The sequence below is a fragment of the Calliphora vicina genome, chromosome 1 (assembly GCF_958450345.1).
Source record: "Calliphora vicina chromosome 1, idCalVici1.1, whole genome shotgun sequence".
Lineage (NCBI taxonomy): Eukaryota > Metazoa > Arthropoda > Insecta > Diptera > Calliphoridae > Calliphora > Calliphora vicina.
Window position 1 is genome coordinate 146,427,040 of NC_088780.1, and position 25,844 is coordinate 146,452,883.

The 25,844-nt window shown below is 30.1% G+C and overlaps 2 protein-coding genes across 2 annotated transcripts in view; one reads left to right on the plus strand and one right to left on the minus strand.

Annotated features, from left to right (window-relative positions):
- The window catches only part of LOC135958706 (uncharacterized), a 103,607-nt gene that overhangs the window by 49,139 nt on the left and 28,624 nt on the right, over positions 1 to 25,844 (minus strand). Inside the window, exon 2 of the mRNA XM_065509601.1 lies at positions 4,364 to 4,579. Within this exon, the coding sequence (XP_065365673.1) occupies positions 4,364 to 4,579 (216 nt within the window). The remainder of the gene's footprint in view (positions 1 to 4,363; positions 4,580 to 25,844) is intronic.
- Nepl18 (Neprilysin-like 18) lies at positions 12,644 to 14,982 on the plus strand. Its single transcript, XM_065516076.1, has one exon. It carries the CDS (start codon positions 12,711 to 12,713, stop codon positions 14,775 to 14,777), a length of 2,067 nt encoding a protein of 688 aa, XP_065372148.1. The 5' UTR covers positions 12,644 to 12,710; the 3' UTR covers positions 14,778 to 14,982.

Here is a 25,844-nt window from a genome sequence, read left to right on the forward strand (position 1 = left end):
TCTCCAATACTACCTTCTAATGTATAGTCCAAAATAGAGATTAATATGACTACACTTTAGATTACTTTGATACAGTATAGTGACAATTAACTTCATGCTAGATTACCTGGTATATGTAAAGTAACCAATTGTCGTGACTTGCATTACAAAAAACACATACTAGTTAAATTATTCCAAAAATACATTAATTTGAGTCAAAACTTGCCAAATTACCAAGAAATTAGTGACAATTACTGTCCAAAACGAATACTTTTACTATCAGAAAAACTGCTGGAAAACTAAGATATGGTTACATTTCCTTTAAATAAACCGTATTATTTTATTTGCAAATAAAAGCCATTAGTAGTTTAAAAATTGTAACAACTTTTTATTTATTTAAATTAACACAACAATTTAAATAGTCACTTTCTTTTAATTTACCAGAGACCGAAAATAACGGGTTCGCTTTCATTTCAATGGTAAATTCTCATTCGCAGCCATTTAAAAGTAATTTTTTGTGATATATCACTGAGAGAGTGATTTATTCGAGAACATTTTAGGTTTGGGGTTGAGAGAAACAGAAAAGAAACAAACACAAATAATCTGGATGAGTGATTTAGAATTTATTTTTTCGTAAAGGACAGCTTGTGAACATGAAAAATAAATGGCAAAATGCATTTGATGCAAATCAACGCTTAAATATATAAAATTTATCAAAAGATTAATAACAAATTAAAAAAAATTCTCATTTCTGTTACTCAGACTTCATTGTATGTAAATAAAAGAGAAATTAACAGTTATTAAGAACAAGAATAATAGAATTGTTTATCTCACATCAAACCATTAAAAAACAAATAAAAGTCATACCAAACCATTTAAATAAAAATCATTTTATAACTGTTATTTTCAGTGATTTATTTTTATCACAAAAATATAAATCACTATTTGGGTTTTTTGGTATATGGACGAGTTATTTTCGATCTCTGTAATATACACACTTTAAACACTCACTTAATATTGTACAAGGATACACTGGTAATGCAGTGATAAACTACATCAACTCTGCAATTCGTTGTTACTATTTATATACACAGTGCCATCTTCTAGTAGTTTCATGCATTATCAAAGGGACACAACTAGAATGTTTTATTTCTTTAATGTTAACGTTAGCTGCTTTAACAGTTATTTTTGTCATACTTATAAACAATGTTAATAACAGCATGTTATCAACATTGTTGATAAGTAGAAGTTTCTACTCATGGAAATTTTTATAAACATGATGAATGTTGCAAACAGCCGTACTATTCATAGCTTAGAATTAAATTGATACTAAAGTAAAGCGGTAAAAGTTCAAAGGTCACAAACTCCATTATTATTACTATTCATTAGCTTTTCATGTATCCTCTATGTTTAGTAAAACCTTTGTCAACATGTCCTTTAATTTCCGGCACCACTTACGCTATCCTCATTATACAATACTTATGACAATGGGTGGCAAATAAATTGTAATGTAAGTGTTGGTCCGGCCACTTGTTTTCGCAAGGATGTCTCGTCACTGTGACAAATTCTAAGAACTGCAATAAATTTTCAATGTGAATCGTATTTTCTTTCACAAGTATCAAAGTGGTGTCCCGCTGAGTCTTCTAAATTAAATGTTGTTAACAATCCATAAAATATTCAAATAACTTAAATAGATGGTTGAGTCTAAGGATGTGCCTTGATTAGCATCACATACACTCGCACACACATAAATAATTTATTCTATTCTTATCATCCTGCTTAAATGACATTGAAAGACTTTGTGGTTTAACTACAAAATACTGGCATTTGATGAATATTTAAATCCCAACCATGATGGTCTTTTTTTGTTTTCGTTTTACTTTGAAGTTTCTTTTCTGTTTTTGTTCATTTTGAAATTTTCTTTTTATTGAATTATTTTCCATTTAATATTTATAGAAAAAAGAGAGCATCAATTGACCATAATCTATTTAAATGGCAGCAGTAAATCGTGTGGACACATGTGTTTCATGCTGCAGTATTTCAAGTTGAAAGATAAATTTGGTTTGAGGATTAAAGTATAACAGGAACAAAAAGTAAAGAAGATTTATGTATCTACTCTTACATAAATATAAATTTATGGTACTTGAATTATTAAATAAATTTTAATGTTGCACAAAAAAACAAAATATGAAGAAAACTTTTGGAGGTATTAAAAATTTTCTTTGAAGAGTTGTACAATTAAAAGTTGCAAGGAATTTTAAAACTTAAAGAATTCTGTTGAAATATTGAGTAGCTGGTAATGAGTATCTTAATGAGGATTTGAATTTTACTTAAAACCACGTGTCTGTCATTTGAGTTAATGAAGGTCAAAGGTTATAAACTTAAATAAAATATTTGTTGAGATTGAGGTCAAGTTTCAAAACTTTTGTAGTTATTTTTTCATATAATAATTGGAGTTTTATTAAGCTAAGTGCAACATTCTATTAACCCCAGTTGTCGCAGCAATAATTACATGCGTAGCAAGGATTAAGAATAATTTGTTCCAGTTTTACTGATAATGACACAATTTTATTATAAACCAACATTTTTCTTTGGATAATACTGTTCTTATACACAAACATTTCTTTGTAGAATATTCTTGACATTTTTTGAAATCATTTATAACGATCTAATGGATTCAGCTTTATTGCAACGAACGTTGAGTTAGCAATATGATGAAATTAAAAGAAAATAAGTTTAATACAGCATGTACGGACTTGCTTACACCGAACAGCAAATCATTCTCAAATTGTTTTCAATTTAGAGGTAACGGTATTGACGATTATATATGCGACGTTATTTTAGCGTAATTGCTGTTATTTCGGTAACAGTAGCTTAGCGTTATTGGCATTTGAGGTGAAAGGTTATTTTAGAGGTAACGGCTTTTAACAAAAGTTTCTGAAACTCTAAAAACAACAGAATTTTTACTTAAACATGATATATATGTGAAAATTTTGTGTAAATTCGTAAATTTTTGTTAGAGGTGAGTTTTAAAAAGAAACTCACCACGAGCGCATTTTACTAAATTGAACTATTTTAATGAAAACAATAAAACAAATAATCTTTGAATTTTCTTTAAATTCGTAATTTTGTTTAGTGGTGAATTTTTGTATTTAACTCACCACGATTTTAATTTGCTAAATATAACAATAAATTTTGAAAATCAAAATAATTCCAATGTTATTACTTAAAAATGCTAAAAAACATGAAAATTTGCATAAAATTAAAATTTTTTTTTAGTTGTGAGTTTTTAAATGAGGTGAATTTTCTAAATATAAAAATGTTTGTATAAAAATATGGAATACCAACAAATAACGCAACAATTCTTACTTATAAATGCTGAAATCTTGAAAAAGTTTGTGTAAATTCGTAAATTTTTAAACACAAACAAACTCACCACGAGCTTTTAAGGTCAGATTAAACTATTTTGAAGGAGAAAAATAATATTTACCACTTAATAAAATCCAAAGATTTCTTCATAAAACTCAATGATTTTTACATAAACATGCTAGCAACATAAATATTAATAGAAATCCATAATTTTGTGTTAGTGGTGAGTTTTTATATCAAACACAATTTCATTAAAATATTCTAAACGTTCAACAGCTATCGAATTATTTCCAAAATAAAATGTTTCTAATGCCGTAATGCTTATTGTTGGTGTTTGTCTAATCTATTCTAGTTTTACAAGTAAAGTTTGAGTGTAATTCTCATTCGTTTTATAGTTTTATTTGTATAATCAGCCCAATTATGAATAAAAAATTCCGCGGGAGTTTGTTCACCGGGAGTTTTTTCCCATTGAATTTGAATAGGAAAAATGAGAAAAGCGAGAAAACACCCGGGAAATTTTTATTCATAATTGGGCTGTATATCTTTTAAAACATATCACCCCTATCGGCAATAATATGTGAAATTTATATTCCCATGAAATATCCATTTCCCTCTAAGGGAAAATTGATATCGTGATATTCCCATGCACTTTTCATTCACAATAGTTAAATTTTGTTCGTAACAGCTGTTATTGTTTATAAAATTCCATCTAAAAATATCACAACATGGGGAATTTTTTCACGTGAACAAATTTGTTGAACGAGAAATGGGAAAATGGAACATATTTCATGTGAAATATTCATTCGCGATAGGTGTGATTTAAATAAAATTGTATATTCCCAAAAGTAACTTTTAATGATAATTAAGGTATTTATTTTGAATCATAATATTATTACTTTGGGTAATATTATGATTGACTAACTTGTTTTCAATAAGAATTCCAGCAGAAATGCTTATTGGTATGCAGATATTTATAAAACAGCATAAAATTCACAAAATTTTCAATTAAACTTACCAAAACTCTGACTGACCCATATTCCCACCATGTCCAATTTCAGCAATCTATAATACACATTTTCGCCACGTTCAATATTCATGAAGAGATGATAAACAAAGCTGCCACACCAGGGTGCCACCGAACCGAAAACATGGCAAAATGAAAGAAAACGATAACCACTATGCCAGGGCATAAGACCAGGTACAATGGCCAGTATATAAACTATAGGTATAGCTGCAAAGAGAAAGACAAATAAATCATGTACTTGTGATTATTAACAACATAAAAAGCTAAAAACTCAAATTTACCAAGGGCCATAAAATGATTAATATTTAATATTTTAATTTTAATATTCAACATACGCCCTGGTAGACACATCGTCAAGCTCATAAAACAAATAATTTCATGAATTTAAACTTTTTTGCTGTTGACTTTTGTTGTTTTTTTTTATTTTTTTTTTGACGTTTGTCGTTTATGTTGTATAATTTTAATGTTTTCTTTGTTCACATTCTTGTAAATATTCCAAGTAGACCTTTCTAAATGTTTATCTAAAGGTTAAGGTTATTTTCATATTTTACTCGTGCCACCCACCACATTTATTCCCTTTCATTATTTCTTTAATCCACTTCAGTGGTGCATATTTTTGTTTGTAAGTGTTTATATCTTTTTGTCTGCTTTTATTTTTTTTTATTTTGTTTGCAACATAAAGGAAGTGTAAATTGCCTAAATTTTCCATTTAAATACCTTTTTCTATTGACATTGTAAGTGTCTTATAAAATGACACTGAGTGTTGTTTCCATTTCCATTTGAATTTTTTTTTATTTTTTTTATTTTTTTATATATGACCACGTATTGTGGGGCCATATCAAAATAAAAATGCCAAAAGCTAAATAAATGTTTGCATAATATTGGTAACAAACAAACATATTTATGAACAAAAGAGAAGTAAGCCCTAAAGAATAAAACTGTGAACAATTATTTCTGTTGCAAAATTAAACATTTTTATGATTTTTATAATAAATTTTTTAGGTTAAACCTAAAGATACAGAAACAAATTTATATTTTAGAGTAAGACATACCAAGCACAAGTTCATTTCCAAGTAATGTGTAAAAATTATTCGAATAATCGAATAAAAATTATTCGAATAATCGAAGAAAAATTATTCGAATAATCGATAATTTTTTTCAGTTTAGATTAAAAACAGAAATCAATTATATAATCGAATACTCGAATAAATTAATTTTCAAGCTAAAATTTTTAAAAATTGTTTATATAAATAGAAATATTGATGGAAAAAATTTCAAATAAACAAAATCATTAATTTATAATGTTTAACAGAGATGCTCATCATCGGAAATTTCTACATTTATTAAGATCTCAAAATCACAACATTATCAAACTTAACTAAAACATGAAAGCTTTGAAAGCCTATTGAAATCGGTTCATTATTTCACCTCCACACATATTTACTTCCTATTAGAATTGCGCTTGAATTTGCCACAAATTTGTTGACTATATCTCATGATTATATTGTCAAATAGGGTTAGAGATGAGCAGTGCCGTGACTTTTTTGAACAAAATCGTTCTCAATGAACAGTGAATTGGTATGTAAGTTGGCTATTCGACACTGTCACCAAGTGGAAGATGCTATACGAGAAGGTTTTAAAGAGAATGACAATCCTGATAACAGGAGCCATAAGAACGACTGCAACCATACGGACACGCCAGTATAATCGGAAATATATAGAATATTCCAGATAACATTGATTATTGCATCTCCAGGCCCTTCTTATCGAGGAACTTCAGTTTCTCAATTGCGCACAACACGAAACTAATGGATCGACCTTTACATAACACCACGAGTCTCTCAGTCTATACGGACAGTTCTAGGAAGAGAAATCGAATTTGCGCAGGTGTCTATATTCAGGTATTCGGAATTAGGGAATCTTTTAGAATTCCAAATTAATGTGGCGTTATTCAAGCTGAAATATCGTCAATTAAAAAATATCAGGCGGGGACTGATAGTCAAGACGCAGTAAAATCTCTGACAGGTGTGTACACAACATCGAAGTTAGTCCAGGAATGCCGGGTATCCTTAAATGGGATGGCGAGAAGGTTCAACAGTCGTACTCATGTGGTTATGTGGACACGGAGATATTAGCGAAAAGAGGCTCCATGATGCCGGACGCGGACATATACTTCCTATGCGTGATTCTGTTATAATAATTGCAAGCTACAAATTAGTAACTTTTACAATGAGCTCGCTCAGACAAGGATGTGAACCCCGGAATGTAATGATATTGTCCGACTAAACAGAGGACGGAAAACATATATTTTTGGCCTGACACGATCACAATTAAGTATGTAGATAACCGGACACTGCATATTTGGTAACCATGCGAGGAGACTTAGACTGCCCTATAACGACTTCTGTAGAAGCTGTCAAAATGAAGAGGAGGATGAGACCATTTTTCATCTTCTTTGTCATTGTCCGGCATTAGGATTTCTACGCAACAGGTTTCTGAGACATCACTCCTTAAATAGTATTTCTGAGCTTCCGAACATGAAGTTAGTCTTTATTAGGAATAGCAATTGGCTAATCAAGTCGAACACGGGAATCTCCAAGGAGTGATCTAGTATCCTTCAATTGACTCGTGCATAATATTCTCCTCATCTCTCTTCTTCTGACCTCCTTCCTCTTTACTTTTTCTACTCCTTTATTCTATCTTTTCATTTCTACCTGGAATCTCTATTTTCAAGTAACACAAAGGGGCCTATTTTTTGGACCCAAGTAAGCTGCTATCTTTCCAGACTCTACCATGCAGCTGCCTGTTAACCCAAGCTAACCTAACTGTCTTCCCAGTTTGTCTATGTGAAGCAAAATAAAATAAATGTTAAGAAGAATAAGAAACGTATTGAAATAACAGAATTAGACAAAGACAAACCCATTTTAACTCTTTTTTTGTGTATAAGTTTAAAATCAAAACAATTGCATTTTTACTTTAATCAAGGTTAGTTTATTATAAAAAGTAAGAAAAAAAATTAATCGAAACATAAAAAATCAGCCCCATTCCAAGGTTTTTTTGTGGAGTGAAGTGGTTAGTTTACTAACCACCGTGGCGGTTGGGATTAAAAATAACTATGATATATGATCGAATATTTTTGACTAATTTTCTGACCAAACAACCGAACACTGAATTCGATGAACAAAACACACTCTGTGCTTTTTTTAATGAATGCGTGAAAGTCTCTTAAAAAAACTGATTTTTACAATATTGTTACGAAATTGTACTTGAATTCAAATATAACGATTTTAAGGGCTGATTTAAAAGTAGCATAATGCTTTCAAATAACAGTGCTGTAATAGCAAACTGTAACATATCTGTGGGCATTATTAAATAAAAGCTTTCAGTTGACCATTGATCGTAAGTTGGCAACGCTGTTTGAATTCGAATATTCAGTTAAAGAACATTGTAGAAAGTACACCACAGTTGGCGTATGATCTAGAATATTCGAACTTTGACAGTTAAAGAGCAATCTAGAGTGCAGATGGCAGTGTTATAAATAGTGGCAGAGGTTGCAGTCGTTAGTGAGTTTATCAGAGACGCTTTTCGAATAAACATCAACTGAGTGCCTTAAAGTGTTTGTGTTTTTTTCAAGTAAATTCGTGTACATTATAAATTGTGTCTGTATTTCTGAGAATTTATAAACGTGTATAAATAAAAACATTGAGTGACTATTTAATTCTGCTGTTGTACATTTTAAAATAAATAAAGAGTTGTTATAATTTTCAAACTACTGAACGGCTGTCATCTAAGACTATAGAAAATGTGGTTAGTAAACTGACCACCCAACCGCAAAAAATTAAGAGAACTCATATGTTACTTAACATTTCATTTTATACGCTGTGTAGGAGAGACAATCACATAACTATGTATTAACAGTATGTTCATAAATATGTGACATTAAAAGAACCTGCTACTTTCTCTAGTTGTTACCAGTGTTTTTTTGGAAACGTTACCAGTAAAACGGTGGTTTATTTCCTTAAAATAAAGCGTTAGTTTTAAAACTGTAACAACTCTTTATTCAATATTACACACAAATTAAATATAACAGCGCCTACGATACACTATTTACATACAAATCGCCAAATTCTAGAAGTCTCATGAATAATCTAACTGAAAAACAAGAATGTTCTATTTCAATAAATTGTTTTGTCAATACCATAACAATGAATACTCTTTAGTTTGTTTTGATTTTGGCGTATTTGTTAAACTTTTGAAAATATTACACTGTATATTATATATTATTCGAATAGTTCTAAGTAATGTACACAATATGTAGTAGTCATTGAAATGTATGTTATTATGGCATTGCAAGTAATTGCTCAGTTTTTACTGGATATATCTTTATACTTTCTTAGCAAGGATTTAAAATTCCCCCCAAAAAATGTGTTCAAAATCATTTTGTATATCTTAATCCATAAGAGCACAAATGTGCTCACAAAAATAATCTCATCTTCTTTTCTCATATTTTCAAGTTTTTTTTTTTTAAATATATCCTGAATTATAAATTTTGTGTGCATACTTCCCTTTTAAATGCTATAAAGCCGCCATAAAACAAATAAGTAATTTCATATTTAAATATAAGGTTATGCAGACAGTTTTATAGTTTTAAGTTTATATTTTTTTATTTGTTTCCTTCTGTCAAAACAAAATGAAATGTTTTCAAACACATGCCAAATTTATGTCAATTTATGAAGCAAATAAACTTGTATAGCGATTTACGTATGTAAATTGTTACAACAAATATGGGATAACAGAGGGAACAAGAATTGCAATTCAAATGCAAATAAACAAATTTGTATATATTTTTCAATGGTTCTTGAGAAAAACCTTTATTTCAAAAATGCCATCACTTGCAAAATTTTTTATGAAACACTTAGAAATGTTTGATCCTTATGATTAAAGAAACGGTTACACAAGTTAAGTCATCATATTTTATTCTTATCTATCGCTCAATGTTCCAACATAATTTTAGTACAATATTAATTTTTCGAATTCGATTTTATGGACGTCAGTTTTATGCCACCAAATTATTGGATAAATATGTATATCTTTCTAATCCCCATTAACATTAAAAACTATCAGCCCAATTATGAATAAAAATTCCCCGGGAGTTTTCTCCCTTTTCCCATTTTTCCTATGTAAATTCAATGGGAAAAAACTCCCGGGGAATTTTTTATTCATAATTGGGCTGTATAGGTCATAATTTAAAATTTTGTAATTTCTACATTTTTCATTTGCAACCCCAAAAAGTATATATATTCTGGATCGTTATAGATAGCGATGTCGATATAGTCATGTCAGTATTTCCTTCTGTATGTTGAAATCAACTTTCCGTAGATCCCAAATAACTTACAAACATGATTGATACATCAATATATCTGGAATTCTCCCGGCTACAAATGGCTGTGTTATCGGGACAACCTTGGTCTATATCTATATCTGGATTACAAAAAAAAAATGCGATTTTCTCATCAATAAATCTAGCAACCAAATATTATTTACATTAAAATAAGATACAAATTCTAGATCGTCTTAGAATCTCATGAGGACCGAGAATATATGTATATACTAATGTGGGTCTGTGTCAAATATTATGATGTGTTACAAACGGAAATACAAAATCAATATAAGCCCCATCTTTTTTGATGCTGGGTGTAAAAATTAATGTCGATTTAAAGAATTATTTTCCTTAAATTGAAACTGAACAAAACGTAAACTTTTTGCTTTAAAATATTCTGATTCAAAACTAAATTTAGATTTATTACTAAAAAAAAATTACATACTACCACAATAAAAACAAGTAATAGAGCTATATTCGGCTGTGTCGAATCTTATATACCCTTCACCAAATTATTCTTCAAAATACAAATTTTAAATATTTTTAGGTAAAAATTTTTTTTTTTTTCCAAAATTTTTTTTTTTTTACAAAATTTTTTTTCGAATTGTTATTTAAAATTTTTTTAAAATTAAATTTTTTTTTTAAATTTTAAATAGATTTTTTTTGTTTTTTAATTTTTTTTTTGGTGAAAAAAAAAAATTCGGGTAAAAAAATATATTTTTTCGATTTTGACCCATTGTAGGTCCAACTTAATATGGTCTTATATACGTCGTTGTAAAGGTCTTTGAAATATCTATCATTAGATATCCATATTGTCTATATTAATGACTTAGTAATCCAGATATAGGTCAAAAATAGGTAAAAAATTGAGGTTTTTTCCTCATATATCAGCCATTTGTGGACCGATTTTGCTGATTTTGCTTCTCGAAAGCATGTCTGACAGAATTATTGAAGATTTGGATGCCGGAGATATCTGTGGTCTTCAGAAAATTGATTTCAACAGACGGACAGACATGGCTTAATCGACTCCGCTATCTATAAGGATCCAGAATATTTTTTGTTTCTTCCTGGATCAGCACTCAGGGGATGACCCCTACTCATGTAAAGCATTGTGTTGGAACTAGGAAAATAGGTTATGGGAGGGAGGAAAAAGGGAGTAGTGTCTGTGAACATTAGATTAGAACTTTCCTATATTGAAAATGACAGGAAACACTAAAGAACACTAAAGAACGAATTCTATGTGTTCTTGATGAAAAACGTGTATTACGTAAAAATCTGCGGGTATCAGGAACAAGTTCCCTAATTTCATCAGAACACATTCCATTGTAGTATCGATAGAACAGTGAAACACATTGCGACGGTGCTCCAGCGAATCAGTAGAGTTGGATACCCTTCCGTCACCGATAATCACCTTCGCCCTCTCCTGTACGCGGTCGAGAAGCTCCAAAATAGACTTTGAAGTACCGGCCCATACATGGGAGTTGTATTCCATTTTCGGTCGGATATAGGTGGTGTAAATAGTGAGGAGATCAGATGGAGTGAAGTATTTCCTACACCGTTTCAGGAATCCGAGACACTTGAATGCTTCTTTCGACACTTGAAAAATGTGTTTAACCAGCGGACATCACATTGTATTCTCATGCCCAGAACATCAAGAGTGACTGATTCAAGAATATTTACATCACCCATAAATGCAGATGAAGCGACATGGTCTGTCGTTCGTTTGTGTGTCAACATGCAACACTGAGTCTTGCGAGCGTTGAAAGCGAACCTATTCGCACGACCCCATTCAGAGATTGTCAGAAGGTCCCGATAAAGGGAATCATTCATATTTTGCCTCATTGCCCCAATCTCCGACAGGCTTGGTCTGTAACTGAATGAATATGAATGGTAAATGTTGCTGTCATCTGCAAAAGAATAGATAAGGTTGGAAGTTTGACGTAGAAGGTCATTTAGAAAAATAAGAAATAGAGTAGGAGAAAGATCTGAGCCTTGCGGTACCCCTGAATTTATCTTGAACTCGTTTGATGAGATCCCATCTATAACAACTCGTATACTTTTACTTTTGCCAAAACGGTGTATGGAACGACACCATTTTTCCGATAGGAAGGCTAGCAAGCCTCCCGTAGAGCGTCCTCTACGAAAGCCATACTGCCGGTCGCTGAGTAAATTGTTGGACTCTAAATAATTCACAAGATGGTAGTTAATCATACTCTCCATAACTTTGGAAAGTGCAGAACAAATTGCTATTGGGCGATAATTTTTATTGTGGAAATTACAAAAGGTATGACAAACTTATATATACCCTTCTCACGAAGATGAAGGGTATAAAATCTAACCCATAATAGAACAGTTTATATTTGGAATGTGACGAAAGCTGAACGTCGCATTAGTACAGTGTTACCACTGGATATTCACAGAAGATTACGAGAAAAAAACGCATTGTATTAAATATTAGAAATATATATATATGATACTATACAAAATAGCAAACGGAGTTTTTGGTTTCATTTAAAAAAAACTACATTTTGAATGAAATCTGTTTCAGGCTTAAAATATGACATTCAATCACTTTAAATAAATCCATTTTTTTCAAGGGCTTATATAAAAACTCCAAAAACTATAATGTGCATTGTAAATAAGGAAAAATTCTAGCTAGCCCTTACAAGGTTAATGGTTAATAATTATTTCTAGTGAAAACATAATTAAAATACATGTTTGAGCGAAAGACCGCTGATAAGAAAGCATTTGTTTTTATAAAAATAAAATCATATAAACAGCACTCACATATAAGTATAAACGATAAGACAGATTCAGCTTGAAGAAATAATTATTAAAATAATAAAAAAAAAAAATAAAACAAAACTAAAATACTTTAGTCTGAACTAAATACTCTCTTGAAACGGTTGTGCTGGATTAAAAACGATTGAAAATAATTGAAATTTATTAATTCATAAAATGAATTTTAAATTAACAAATCACTGCATATGTAGTGTCATTGTTCTAATATGTTGGTCTTTAAGCGGGAGTGGTGCGGTAGATGATTTTAAAAGTGAAAGGGGCCAAAAACTAGTAAGGCTTTCAAAAACTGCTGACATTAAATCATTTATGAAAAACACAACAGATCCCTGTGATGATTTCTATACGTATTCCTGTGGCACCTGGCATTCAATTAATCCAGCTCAATATAGTGGCAACATAAACACCGACAAATTTCAGATGTTCACCAAGGGCATTGAAAAAAAATTGAATGAGTTGATACTGACGGAAAAAAGTGGAACTGGTGGTGTGGCCGATAAGGTCAAAGATTTCTATACCTCTTGTCTGAATGCCAAAGTGGACAGTGCAAAGTATCGCGAATCATTGACTAAAATCTATAAAGAATTTGGTGATTTCTCGGCTTTCAAAACAGAGGAGCAATTAAAAGAAACCGATTTCGAATGGTGGTCGACGGTGGCTAAAATTCAAAATAAATATGGAAAGCCTATTATACTTTCGCTTTACATTTTAGACGATTTAAAAGATAAGTCCAAAACCATGGCCTATATTGGACCGCCGGAATTTGAACTGACCCAGGGAGCGGTAAATATGGTGCATACCCTACAACAAGATAGAATACGTAAATTTCTGCAATTGTATTTGAAAATGGCACCAGAAGATGCCTCAATAACGGCCCAAAATGAGATGATATTCGAAAATAATTTATCACAGGGCGCCACAGATGTGCGTGAGGGCAAAAGTGTGGAAGAGCTTCTGACCCTGTACAATACCACCGATTTGTTTGATAAATATCAGCATTTATTTGATGTTAAAGAATATTTAGAAATCGTATTGGGCTCTAAAGATCTGCCAGACCAAGTTTATGTCTACGACGAGTCATATCTGGAGGGTTTATATGAAGTTTTCAATACCACCGAAATGGAACTTGTGGAGGACTACATTCTATGGATATTTTTGGATGAATTTCTGATCGACATCACCTTCGGCGATATGAAACAAGAGTGCATAGACAAAACGAAAAAATATTTTGGAAAATTTATTGATCATGCCATGTACAACCAGTACCGCAGCAATGAATCTGAGGCTGATATATATGAACTGTGGGATGATATTAAGAGCACATTTAGGTATAACTTGCAGACCAATTACTATCCTTGGATGTCAAATGCTACACGTCAAGAAGCCATCAAGAAATTGAATAACATGAATTTAACCATAAACTCCTATGACAATGACAACTTTATTGAGCTCTTTAAAAACCTCGACATAGATCTCTCCGACTATGTGCTGAATGTACAAAATATACTTGAACATGCCGAGTCTTTAAGAGAAAACAAATTGGAGAAGAAAACTGAAGAAGATGCTCAGGTTTTGTCCTTCACCCCCGTCTATAATATTTTGGATAATCAAATCAAAATACCAGTTGCACTGCTACAGCCACGTTTCATTTGGGATCCTATATATCCCAAAGCCATACAGTACGGCACTTTGGGTTATCTCATAGCCCACGAAATGATTCATGGTTTCGATGATGAGGGTCGCAACTATGATGCCAATGGCAAAGCCTTCAACTGGTGGGATGAAAAATCCGCTTACGAATTCGAATCGAGACGCAAATGTTTCGTGGATCAGTATCACAACTATACCTACGATGGCAAACTTTTGCCCAAAAGTGATCTGCAGTCGGAAAATATTGCCGATAATGGTGGCATAAATATTGCTTACGACGCCTATCTTCGCTGGTTGGAAAAGAGAAAACTGACTGAAACCGATGTGGAGAAAAATGATACACTGCCTCGCTTACCTTACAATAACCGTGAATTGTTTTTCATTAGTTTTGCCCAGCTGTGGTGTGAAGACATTCTCTCAATGTTCCGTAGCTCATTTGCCAACGGTGACATTCATGCTCCCGGAAAGTTTAGAGTTATTGGTCCATTATCAAACTCCAGAGAGTTTTCGTGGATATTCAAGTGTAATAAGACAAAATGTAACATGGATCCACCAAAGAAATGTAAAATTTATTGAGACAGTCGTTTTTTTATCTTAATTAAGTCTAAAGGAATTAGCTGTTGAGGAATAAAGTGTATAGCGTATTTGAAAAATGTTTAACAAATTGTAATAATTAGTTATTAGTAGTTATTTGTAACTGAAAGCGTATAAAATAATGTGTATATTTATGAATAAAAATGTATGTAAATAAATCTTTATATACAAAAATTCAACAAATCAATATCTATGTTGTATATTGGTAACACATGCGTGTTTCTAGGATATCTGAGGACTTTAGAAAGCCTTTTCCCTTTTTACAGATCATCGTACTAGAAAAATGAGTAAATATTAAAAATATTTGTAAAGAGAAACCTAACTAATTCTTAAAATGTGATGAAGAGTTTTTAAAGTTATTCCATACTAAACCTTGGTTATTTAAACAGGAAACGACATCTTCAACTTTAGTGGGCTATTAAACGTGAACCGTAGAAATTAAAACTGGAATGTTCTTTAAAAATAACACTTTTCTGTTGAAGATAAAGTTATAAGATGGAAGGATTCCACCACGAACATGATAATCTGGTAGGTTGTTCATTTCGTTAAGGACAAAATTAATTAATATGTTCATATATTACAGATACATATTTTACAGATTACATATATTTTATCGAGTGGATGAAATGTTTCCTCTATTTATGTCTGAAATCGTTAATAGGCAAAGCTGTTCGGTTGAAGGCTGGCTATACATAAAAGCCTCTTGTCATAAAATATCTTTGGGAAGTTTATACTCAACGCAACCAGCATCCGATAAACTTCGCAGTGCCTCTATTTTCGTGTAACCACACGGATCCTCCTTTTAACATAAACTTCGCACATCTGACAATAAGATGTATCTGACAATTATCTTACAATAATATGATAATGATAACATGTTCACACGATTGTCACATGTCTGACAATATTATTGTCTTACAATGTACTGACAATGCAAAATTGTAAATTCAAACACTTCACAGCAGGGGAACTGTCAAAAAAGTGGAAATAAATCTTTAACTTCAAAACGAATTTTAATAAAATTTCCCATGTCTATAGAAATGGTGTTGATAAGTTTAAGTTTTGTTGATATGTTTTTTGTAGATCTCATCTAGTAGATTCCATATACATATATAAAAATCTTTCAAATCGGATCGCAAACAAAAATTTGGCATCATTTTTAATTTTTGATATACTCGAGGCCCCTTAATGTTATATATGCTCAAATTCAAAACTTAAACTTATCAACGCCTTTCTATAGCCGTGGGAAATTTTATTAAAATCGGGCTATTCGTTTGGAAGTTAACGATTTTTTGCCAGTTCTCCCACAGAACAGTGGGACAAAATCAAAATTGTTTGGAAATAAATCTGACATTTCTAAACGGCTGGTCCAATCGGGATAAAATTTGACGTAGGCGTAGCCAAGGAGTATTCGAGTTTAAGATATTTAAATGGGCCATACAAATAATCCAGGGGCGGCGCTTTGGGAGCTCAATTTTTAAACACGTGCAATTTTTTTTTGCTTCTTATCAGATTTCAAAGATTTTATATTTTTGGAAAGCGCTCGGCTAGGTCTTGAAAAAACATGCTTGCGTGTACTATTTATGTTTATATTTTCCGAGTTATAGGCATTTTGCCATCCTTGGTCCGCTTTTTTAAAAATATGGGTCGTACTTTTGGACCAAATGGAATCGAATTTTTTTATTAGTGAGACAACTAAATTACGAATAACATACAAAATATTTCATAGCAATATCAATTATGGATCCAAAAATAAACGATTTTTAATTTAAATATTCAAAAAAATAGTTGATTTTTGCTGTTTTTTGGGCGAAAAGGTGACTTAACACTTTTTTAATTAAAAAAAAACTTTCTTTAAGAACATACAACAATTTTATGTTTTTCTGTAAGGTATCTCTACGGAGAACATTTTGATATAAAAAACATGTACTATTCTTCGAATTTGTCGCCCCTACGCCTTTCGGAATTTGAAAAATTCAACTTTGGGCCACATGTTCTAAAATCCCAAAGCTGGGATCAGAAAACAAACAGCAGCTTTGGAAACCTTGATATGTTCCCTATTTATGGCCAAAGTATTTTCAAAGCCCCGAAGGAAATGTGGACCCTATAGGCAAAATTGTAAAATATACCATTTTTGGGATTTTAGCTCCAGTTTTTAGGAATTGCGGTATTGCCTTTGACCTTTTGACAAGTTTTTTTCCACCATGTTATTTAGAATGACAAACTTAAAAAACGTTGAAGATTTCATTGAGGTTTGTTAATAAATAAAGATTTTATTACATATTCATTGAGTTTCTAAAACTAAAATTTATATAAAAATTTTAATAGGATTGCATACATATATTAGGAACAAATTGATCCACATTTATTCCGAGCTATATTTTTATACCCTACACCACCATAGTGGGGATATCTATGTATCTACACAAATTTCGCTCCAAATAAGTTTTATATATACAAAATTCATGTCACCAAATTTTGTTACGATCGGTCCATAATTAGTCATAGCTCCCATATAGACCCGCTTCCGAAAATCACTTTAACGTGCATAAATCGCATAAAAATGTTGATATACACACAAAATTCAAGATTGTTAACTTTAATATAGACATAAATCACACGACCTAATTTTATGGTGATCGGTCCATAATTGGTCATAGCTCCCATATAAGGCCCACTTCCGAAAATCACTCGAAAATATAAATTATTGATATTTTAAAAGAAAAATATTTTTACTCATTTACTTGGTGTAGGGTATTATATGGTCGGGCTTGACCGACCATACTTTCTTACTTGTTTTGTTTAGATAAGTTAATTTTTTGTCTTACAAAAAAAATTTCAAGTCAATATCTCAATTATATTCAAAATTCACTTTAAAACTCCGTCCTTCCAAAATATAGCACTTTTTCATACTAAAAAATTTGTATAAATTTTCTTAATATTTTATTCAACACAAGTCATTGGTTCTGACTTAGTCACACTAAGAAAATTTATAAAAAATTTTTAATATGAAAAAGTCCAAAATTTTGGTACTCCCAAAAGTATTAGTCTAACACCCATCTTACAGTATACCGATCGACAGAGAATCACTTTCTGAGTCGATTTAATGATGCCCGTCCGTCAGTCTAGCTTGTTGACTGGCTTTCCATGTAAACTGTTATGCAAAGTACAGGTCGCAATTTCGAAGATACATATTTCTATAGAATTTAGCTAATGTATTATCTTCTGCCCAAAGATGAAGTCTATAGAAACTGGTTCAAATCTATCCATTATTTCACTTTGCCACCACACAAATGTTCAGCCGAAATAGGTATAAGTATCTACACATATTTCGCTACAAATAAGTTTTATACGTACGGAAGTCATGTCACCTAATTTTATGATGATCGGTTCATAATTAATCATAGCTCTCATATAAGGTTCACTTCCGAAAATCAATTAAACTTTTTACTATCCACTTAGCATTCAACAGAAATATATTTCATATAGACATATGTAAATCACACGACCTAATGTCATGACGATCAGTCCATAATTGATCATAGCTTCATATAAGGCGCACTTCCAAATATAAATAATTGAAATTTTCAACGAAAAATGTTTTTGCTCATTTACTCAATGTAAGTATGGTCGTTCAAGTCCGACTTGTTATAAAATTTAATTTCATATGTATAGGAACATATTTTAACTTAAATTTATAATCAAAACTTGTGGCCTTCACAAGTTGTGAAAGACCCACTAAATTAGGTGTTTATTCATTAAGCATTTTAAGCTTTTTAACTGCATGAATTTTCTCTATCAATAAAGATGAATAATTTATAAACTAAATATAATCTGTGATCACTGCTGTTTTGAAAATAAATCATTCGAATACCCTGATGAATTTTGTAATAACCGTTTGAACATTATTACAATTGAATTTACATGAAACCAATTTTGGTTGTATTTACTTTCTCTTAGTTGTAGCAGATACTATGAAACACACAAATTTGTATTCACACACTTGTACAAATCTAATAAATAATGGACAAGCAACAACCTTGAACTTTATTTGTACACGATGAAACTGCAGTTTCGAGTTAAAATGTGCCATAAAATGTTGCTTGACTATCAAAAGACAAAAGGACAACAACAAAAAACAACAGCAGGAGCAACAACAAATAGAAATTAACTTTAAATCTGTGTCATCACAAACCATTTAGGGAAATGTATACAGTTACTCATACATATAAACACACTTACTCACACACTCATTCTTCATTCACTCTCTTTCTCTCTCACTCATACACATTAAATATGTAAAAGGAAACGGAAAGTAAAAGTAAAGTAAATGTTACATATTCTCGTATCCTCACATTTAAAACTGCTAAAGTTAAGGGCCACACGGAAATGACACAAACCCATACATATACACACACTTTTATATACTACATATATATATTTATATTTATATGTATTTATATGTACATTGTATGCAAACAAAATAAGCTGACGATGCACAGTGGGGGATCTGAAAAAAAGTGGAAATAAATCTGTAACTTCTAACGAATATCCCGATTTTAATAAAATTTTCCATGGCTATAGAGGAGGTGTTGTTTTATCATATTTTTGAAAAAAGTATTTTATAATTTTTTTAATTCTTAAAAATTTTGTACATTTTTGAAAAGAGATCAAAATTATGTAATATGTTTGTCTTTTCTTTTCCGCTAGTCAAATTAATGGCTTCCAAATACATAACTCGCAGTAATTAGCTTCATCTTGTAGTTGTCTCGCATGTGTGGTAATGCAGGTTATCGGCAATGCAGTGGACAAAAATATATTATAATATACAGCAAATCTCTATAAATTTTCAGTTTGTTTTTGATTTTAAATCTATAAATTTGACTAGCAGAACAGAAAAGATATACATATTATATATCAACGTGTAGGAAATTATGTTCTCTTTTAAAAAATGTACAAAATTTTTAAGAATTAAAAAAATTATAAAAGACTTTTTTCAAAAATATGCACCCAGAGAAAAAACAACTTAAAATCAATAAAAACCATATTGAATCAATAAGAAACATTAACGAAAGTCTAGTAATGTTGAAATTTTTTATTTCAATATGGAAAAATATTAATTTAAAGTTGAAAATTATTGATTTATCGTATTTCAACTTAATTTTTCTATTGAAATCTATTATAATGAACATTATTGAATTAATATGACGAGTTCTTATTTTTAAGTTGCCGGTTTTCCCTCAGTATGGGAATAAAAAATTATAGCTGATTTTTTTTTTGGAAAATTTTAATTTTTAAACTACAATAAACGTTTTGTTTATGAATCGTTTTTAATGAAATTTTACACTTATATAAAAACTTTCGATCCAAATACAAAAGTAAAAAAGATATTTGTGAATTGTTAATGACAATCCCACAATTCCCAAAAAAAAACTTTCCAAAAATCCCAAAATTGGGATTTTTTAGATTTTTTGATTTATTGAAGGCATCAAGCTCGGGGCTATGAAATCCCTTTGCACAATATTGAATAACGTATTGGGACATACAAAACAGGTCTTAACTTTTTGAAAGCAGCTATGCGATTTGATAAAATGTTGTCTAAATTTGAAATTTATATAAAAAAATTGGTCTAATTCGGAAGGCTCTGGACCACGCAATAATACGAATTTTGATATTATTTTGCTTTTATAATATTTCCCGAAATGTTGTCATTCAGAAAAATATAAATACACTATTTATCTTTTTCTTATTTTCTGTATAATTTTAAATTAATTTAAGTACTTCTTTCGAAAAAAACGACTTCTTTTTTTAAGTTTGAGTACATAACTTTTGACTCAGTAGAGGTTCAAAAATTCTTTCTTACATGTCTTGTTAATTCAAAAAATTACATTTCAAGAAAATCGGGAAAGAATTAGATCCATTATTAGCAAAAAACCAGACCAAGGTGGGTAAATAAAATAAAATTTTACTTTTCAAATGCGAATAACTCGTAAACTATAAGAGACAATATATAGCTAAAGCAATGGTTTTTGTAGATCTCGTCTAGTAGATTCTATATATATAAAAATCTTATAAATCGGATCGCAAACAAAAAAATTGGCATCATTTTTAATTTTTGATATACCCTAGGTTCCCCACTTTGGCATTGTGGCTTGGCGCCTCCTAGGTGTTATGAGCACAAAACTTAAACTTATCTACACCTCCTCTATAGCCGTGGGAATTTTTTATTAAAATCGGTCTATTCGTTTAGAAGTTCCAGATTGTGCTATTTTCCGAAAAAAACTGAAAGTTTAGTTTGTTTGAGGAGACAATTTCGCAAAAAGTTTGTGCTGGCTTGTGTAGGACATGAGTATCAAAGTTCTCGTGCAAGTTCAAAAATATTCAAATTTCTGTAATTTTTCGCAAAATTTTCAAGATTTTTTTTAATTTTGACATAGAATTATTTAAAGTAGTTAATTTATAACTAAATATAGTTCGAATTTTCTTTGTATTTTTTTAAACCTATTTTCTCTCCTATCTGATGTAAGATATATGTTAAAGACACTCACAATCATATATGTACACAATTTTAAACATCGACTTTTAACCAAGTTATAACCAAAATTCGAGTTAACGTAGATAACGCAGAACAATTTTATATCTTGTGGTCATGAAAACACCAAAAAGTGACAAATAAAGACCACCCTAATGTTGGTAAATATAAACAAAAAATAAAACAATTTTAGGTATTAAATTTTGAGGCCTAATCGTTACTTCAGGCATGAATTGCTTAAAAAATATTTTAAAATTCTCTTTTAGTTTTTATGAAGAAAAAAATAAAAAATAAGAAAACCAACAAAACAAACAAAAAAAAAAACAAAAAACTGAAACTCAGCAGTTTAAGATTTATAGCATGTTGCAATAGAAATATTAGAATAAATGTTTGAATTGTAAAACTGTAGGTGAACTAATATTTTGATAAATATCTATAAGCTGCAGCGAAAAAAATACGTGTTAAGCGATTTGTTTTTTATTTGTTAGTTAGACGTAGCTTAACACGCTGTGAAATTAAACATGAGCCATATTTAACCAAGCATTGCATTCCTCAAACATTTTCATATAAATAAATATGACAATACTTTAAATGGTACTATCGGTATTTAAAACCATTGATCCAATTTTGATTACATTTTAAACATTGTTTTCTCTAGTCATACAATAAATTAACAACTAACAGGATGTAATTTGAAACTCAATAGCACATGTGTAAACAGTTTGGTACTTTTTTAAACTAAACTTTCTTTAGCAAATGAATTCAATGTTGAAGGATATTCAAGGGGGGGAAGTTGCGGTTTTCTAATTCTTTAAAAACTGAATTTACAAAAATTAGCAGTTATTGCTCTAATAGCCTTATACCCTACACCACCATAGTGGGGAGGGTATTATGCGTTTGTGCAGATGTTTGTAACGCACAAAAATATTAGTCTAATACCCACTTTAAACTATACCGATCGACTTAGAATCACTTCCTGAGTCGACTAAACGATGTCCGTCCGTCCGTCCGTCTGGTTGGATGGCTGTCCATGTAAACCTTGTGCGCAAATTACAGATACAATTTTGAAGATATTTCGATCAAATTTGGTACATATTATTTTTTTGGCCCAAGGACCAAGCCCATTGAAACTGGCTGAAATTGGTCCATTATTTCACCTAGCCCCCATACAAATGTCCTTCCGAAATTGGACTTTATCGGTCATAAATGTTTAATTTATAAATGTATCTCCACAAGTTGCGCTCTAAATAAGTTTTACATATACAAAATTCATGTCACCAAATTTTGTTACGATCGGTCCATAATTAGTCATAGCTCCCATATAAACCCGCTTCCGAAAATCACTTTAACGTGCATAAATCGCTTAAAAATGTTGGTATACTCACAAAATTCAACATAGTAAACATATAGACATAAATCAAGCGACGTAATTTCATGGTACTCGGTCCATAATTGGTCATAGCCCCCATATAAGGCCCACTTCCGAAAATCACTCAAAAATATAAATTATTGAAATTTTAAAAGAAAAATGTTTTTGCTCTTTTACTTAGTGTAGGGTTTTATATGGTCGGGCTTGACCCACCATACTTTCTTACTTGTTTTTCATTCCGTTTGTAATTTCTACATTTTTCATTAGCGTCGCCATAAAGTATTCCGAATCGTTATATCTAGATAGTTGAGTCGATATAGAATATAAATAACTTACGATATAGAATGAAATAAATAACTTACAAACATGACTGAAACATTAGTATATCAGACGTGGTCCTTGTACGTTTGCTATTTAAAGAGATATAAGCCATTTGTGGACATAATATTTGTTCAACAAAAAAAATAAAATATTTTTTATAAGAACCGGTTCTTGTTTAAATATTTTCTATAATAACCCATTCTTGTTTAAATATTTGCTATAAGAACCAGTTCTTGTTTAAATATTTTCTATTATAACCGGTTCTTATTTCAATATTTATATAAGAACCGGTTCTTATTTCAATATTTTCTATAAGAACCGATTCTTGTTTAAATATTTTCTATAAGAACCAGTTCTTATTTCAACATTTTCATAAGAACCGGTTATTATTTCAATATTTTCTATAAGAACCAGTTCTTATTTCAATATTTTCTATAAGAACCAGTTCTTATTTCAATATTTTTATAAGAACCGGTTCTTATTTCAATATTTTTATAAGAACCGATTATTATTTTAATATTTTCTATAAGAACCGGTTCTTATTTCAATATTTTCTATCAAACCGGTTATTATTTCAATATTTTCTATAAGAATCGGTTCTTATTTAAATATTTTCTATCAAACCGGTTCTTATTTCAATATTTTCTATTATAACCGGTTCCTGTTTAAATATTTTCTATTAGAACCGGTTCTTATTTCTTGTTTAAATATTTGCTGTAAGAACCGGTCCTTATTTAAATATTTTCTATTAGAACCGGTTCTTGTTTCAATATTTTTATAAGAACCAGTTTTTAATTCAATATTTTTATAAGAAACGGTTCTTATTTCAATATTTTCTATAAGAAGAGATACTTGTTAAAATATTTTCTGCTAGAACCGGTTCTTGTTTAAATATTCTCTGTAAGAACCGGTTCTTTTTTAAATATTTTCTATAAGAACCAGTTCTTGTTTCAATATTTTCTATTAGAATCGATTCTTGTTTCAATATTTTTATAAGAACCGGTGCTTATTTCAATATTTTCTGTAAGAATCGGTTCTTGTTTAAATATTTTTTATAAGAACCGGATAATTTACCGGTACTTTTTCTTCTTATAAAAACCTATTCTTGTTTAAATATTTTCTATTAGAATCGGATCTTGTTTTAATATTTTTTTAAAGAACCGGTTCTTATTTCAGTATTTTCTATATTTTAATGTTTTATATATGAACCTGTTGGTATTTCATTGTGTTCTATAAGAATAACAGGTTCTTAGAGAAAAAAATATTTCAATATTTGCTATAAACAATTCTTATATCCATATTATCGGAAATAATTAGTACTAATTTCAATATTTTTTTAACAACCGGTTTTTATTTCGATATTTTCTGTAAGAATTGGTTATTATTTCAATATTTTCAATAAAATGGAATGAAATGTTGCTAATTTCAATATTTCCTATAAGATTTACTACTTGTTTCAATATTTGTTATGAGAAAAAATAAGACTCATATGATCCTGAATCAAGTGGGAACACACAAATAGGGATGCTAAGACGTATTAGTACTTTTACTCTCTTTTAATGATACTTTTAGAATTATCTATAATGAAACAAAAAACATATATGCTCTTGAATGAATAATGAATTACAAAAGGGGAATTAATGTTTTTTTTAGTTTTTAATGGTACATTTATTTACTTATTTTTTTTTTAAATAAGAACCTGTAAATATGAAAGTATCTACATGTGATGCTGAATGCGTGAAAATCCTCAAATGGGAATTCGATGGTACTTTTTCTTTATTCGAATGGTACTTTTTGATAAGCCACAAACAATTCGTTTAACAAATCTAGATACACAAAACGACAAAAGGGGACTTTTTGGTGTTTTTATTGTGGAATCCTTTAATTTTTTTTTTTTAAATATGAATCTTGAGACATGATGGATGAATATCATCTTCATAGTACTACTAGAAAATTGCTAAAATCGTGCTTTAGGAAAAATTATTTTAAATATTGACAGTTACGTAGATATTTTAACTATGCCGCTGATAAAGTAGCATATTAAAAGCTATAAAATCCACCATAAAATATTTTTAATTAAATATTCTATACAAAATTCAAAACTGCTACAATAAACACAAATGTATCAAACATTAATAATCGAGACGTAATTTTTTTTTGTTTGTATCGCAAAATGAATCATAAATGAGCTACTTAAAGCTTATTTTGGAAATTCCCACATAAAACCAGCTACATACAAACTCTTATTTGGTTGATACTTTTTTAAAAATTATAAAATAATAATAAAAAAAACATTGTTGTATGTTTTTTGGTTTAATGAATCCGGTAATAATAACCGCAATAACAATTCTGCCTCAGAATGCAGAAATATTTTGTTATTATATGAACGAGCTGTATTTTACTTACAAATTTATTATTAGTTTCTGGTTGGTTTCCTTTATGAGGATTCTTATTTTTAAAAGTTTTGTTTTTTCTAGCATAAAAGTTTTCTATTTGTTCTTTTATTTTCTCTTCAAAGTTGTTGAAATAGAGATGTAAATTATGAAATTAACACTTTAGGGGTGGTGCTTAGCATCTACATAGTAAATAGTAGCAATTACTGTATAACATAATTTTCCATGACTACTATATACCGACCACATTACTTAGAAGTAGTCGAATAATGTATTATTTACAACTGCTGCATTTACAAGTCGTTCGCTATATAGTTGTGTAATGTTTATTACTTTTTTATTATTTATTATATTATAATTTTTTGTTTTTCTTTTAGATGTCTTCACAAGATTACGCCAATTTCTTTTAAATTACACAAAGGTAAGTCAAATAT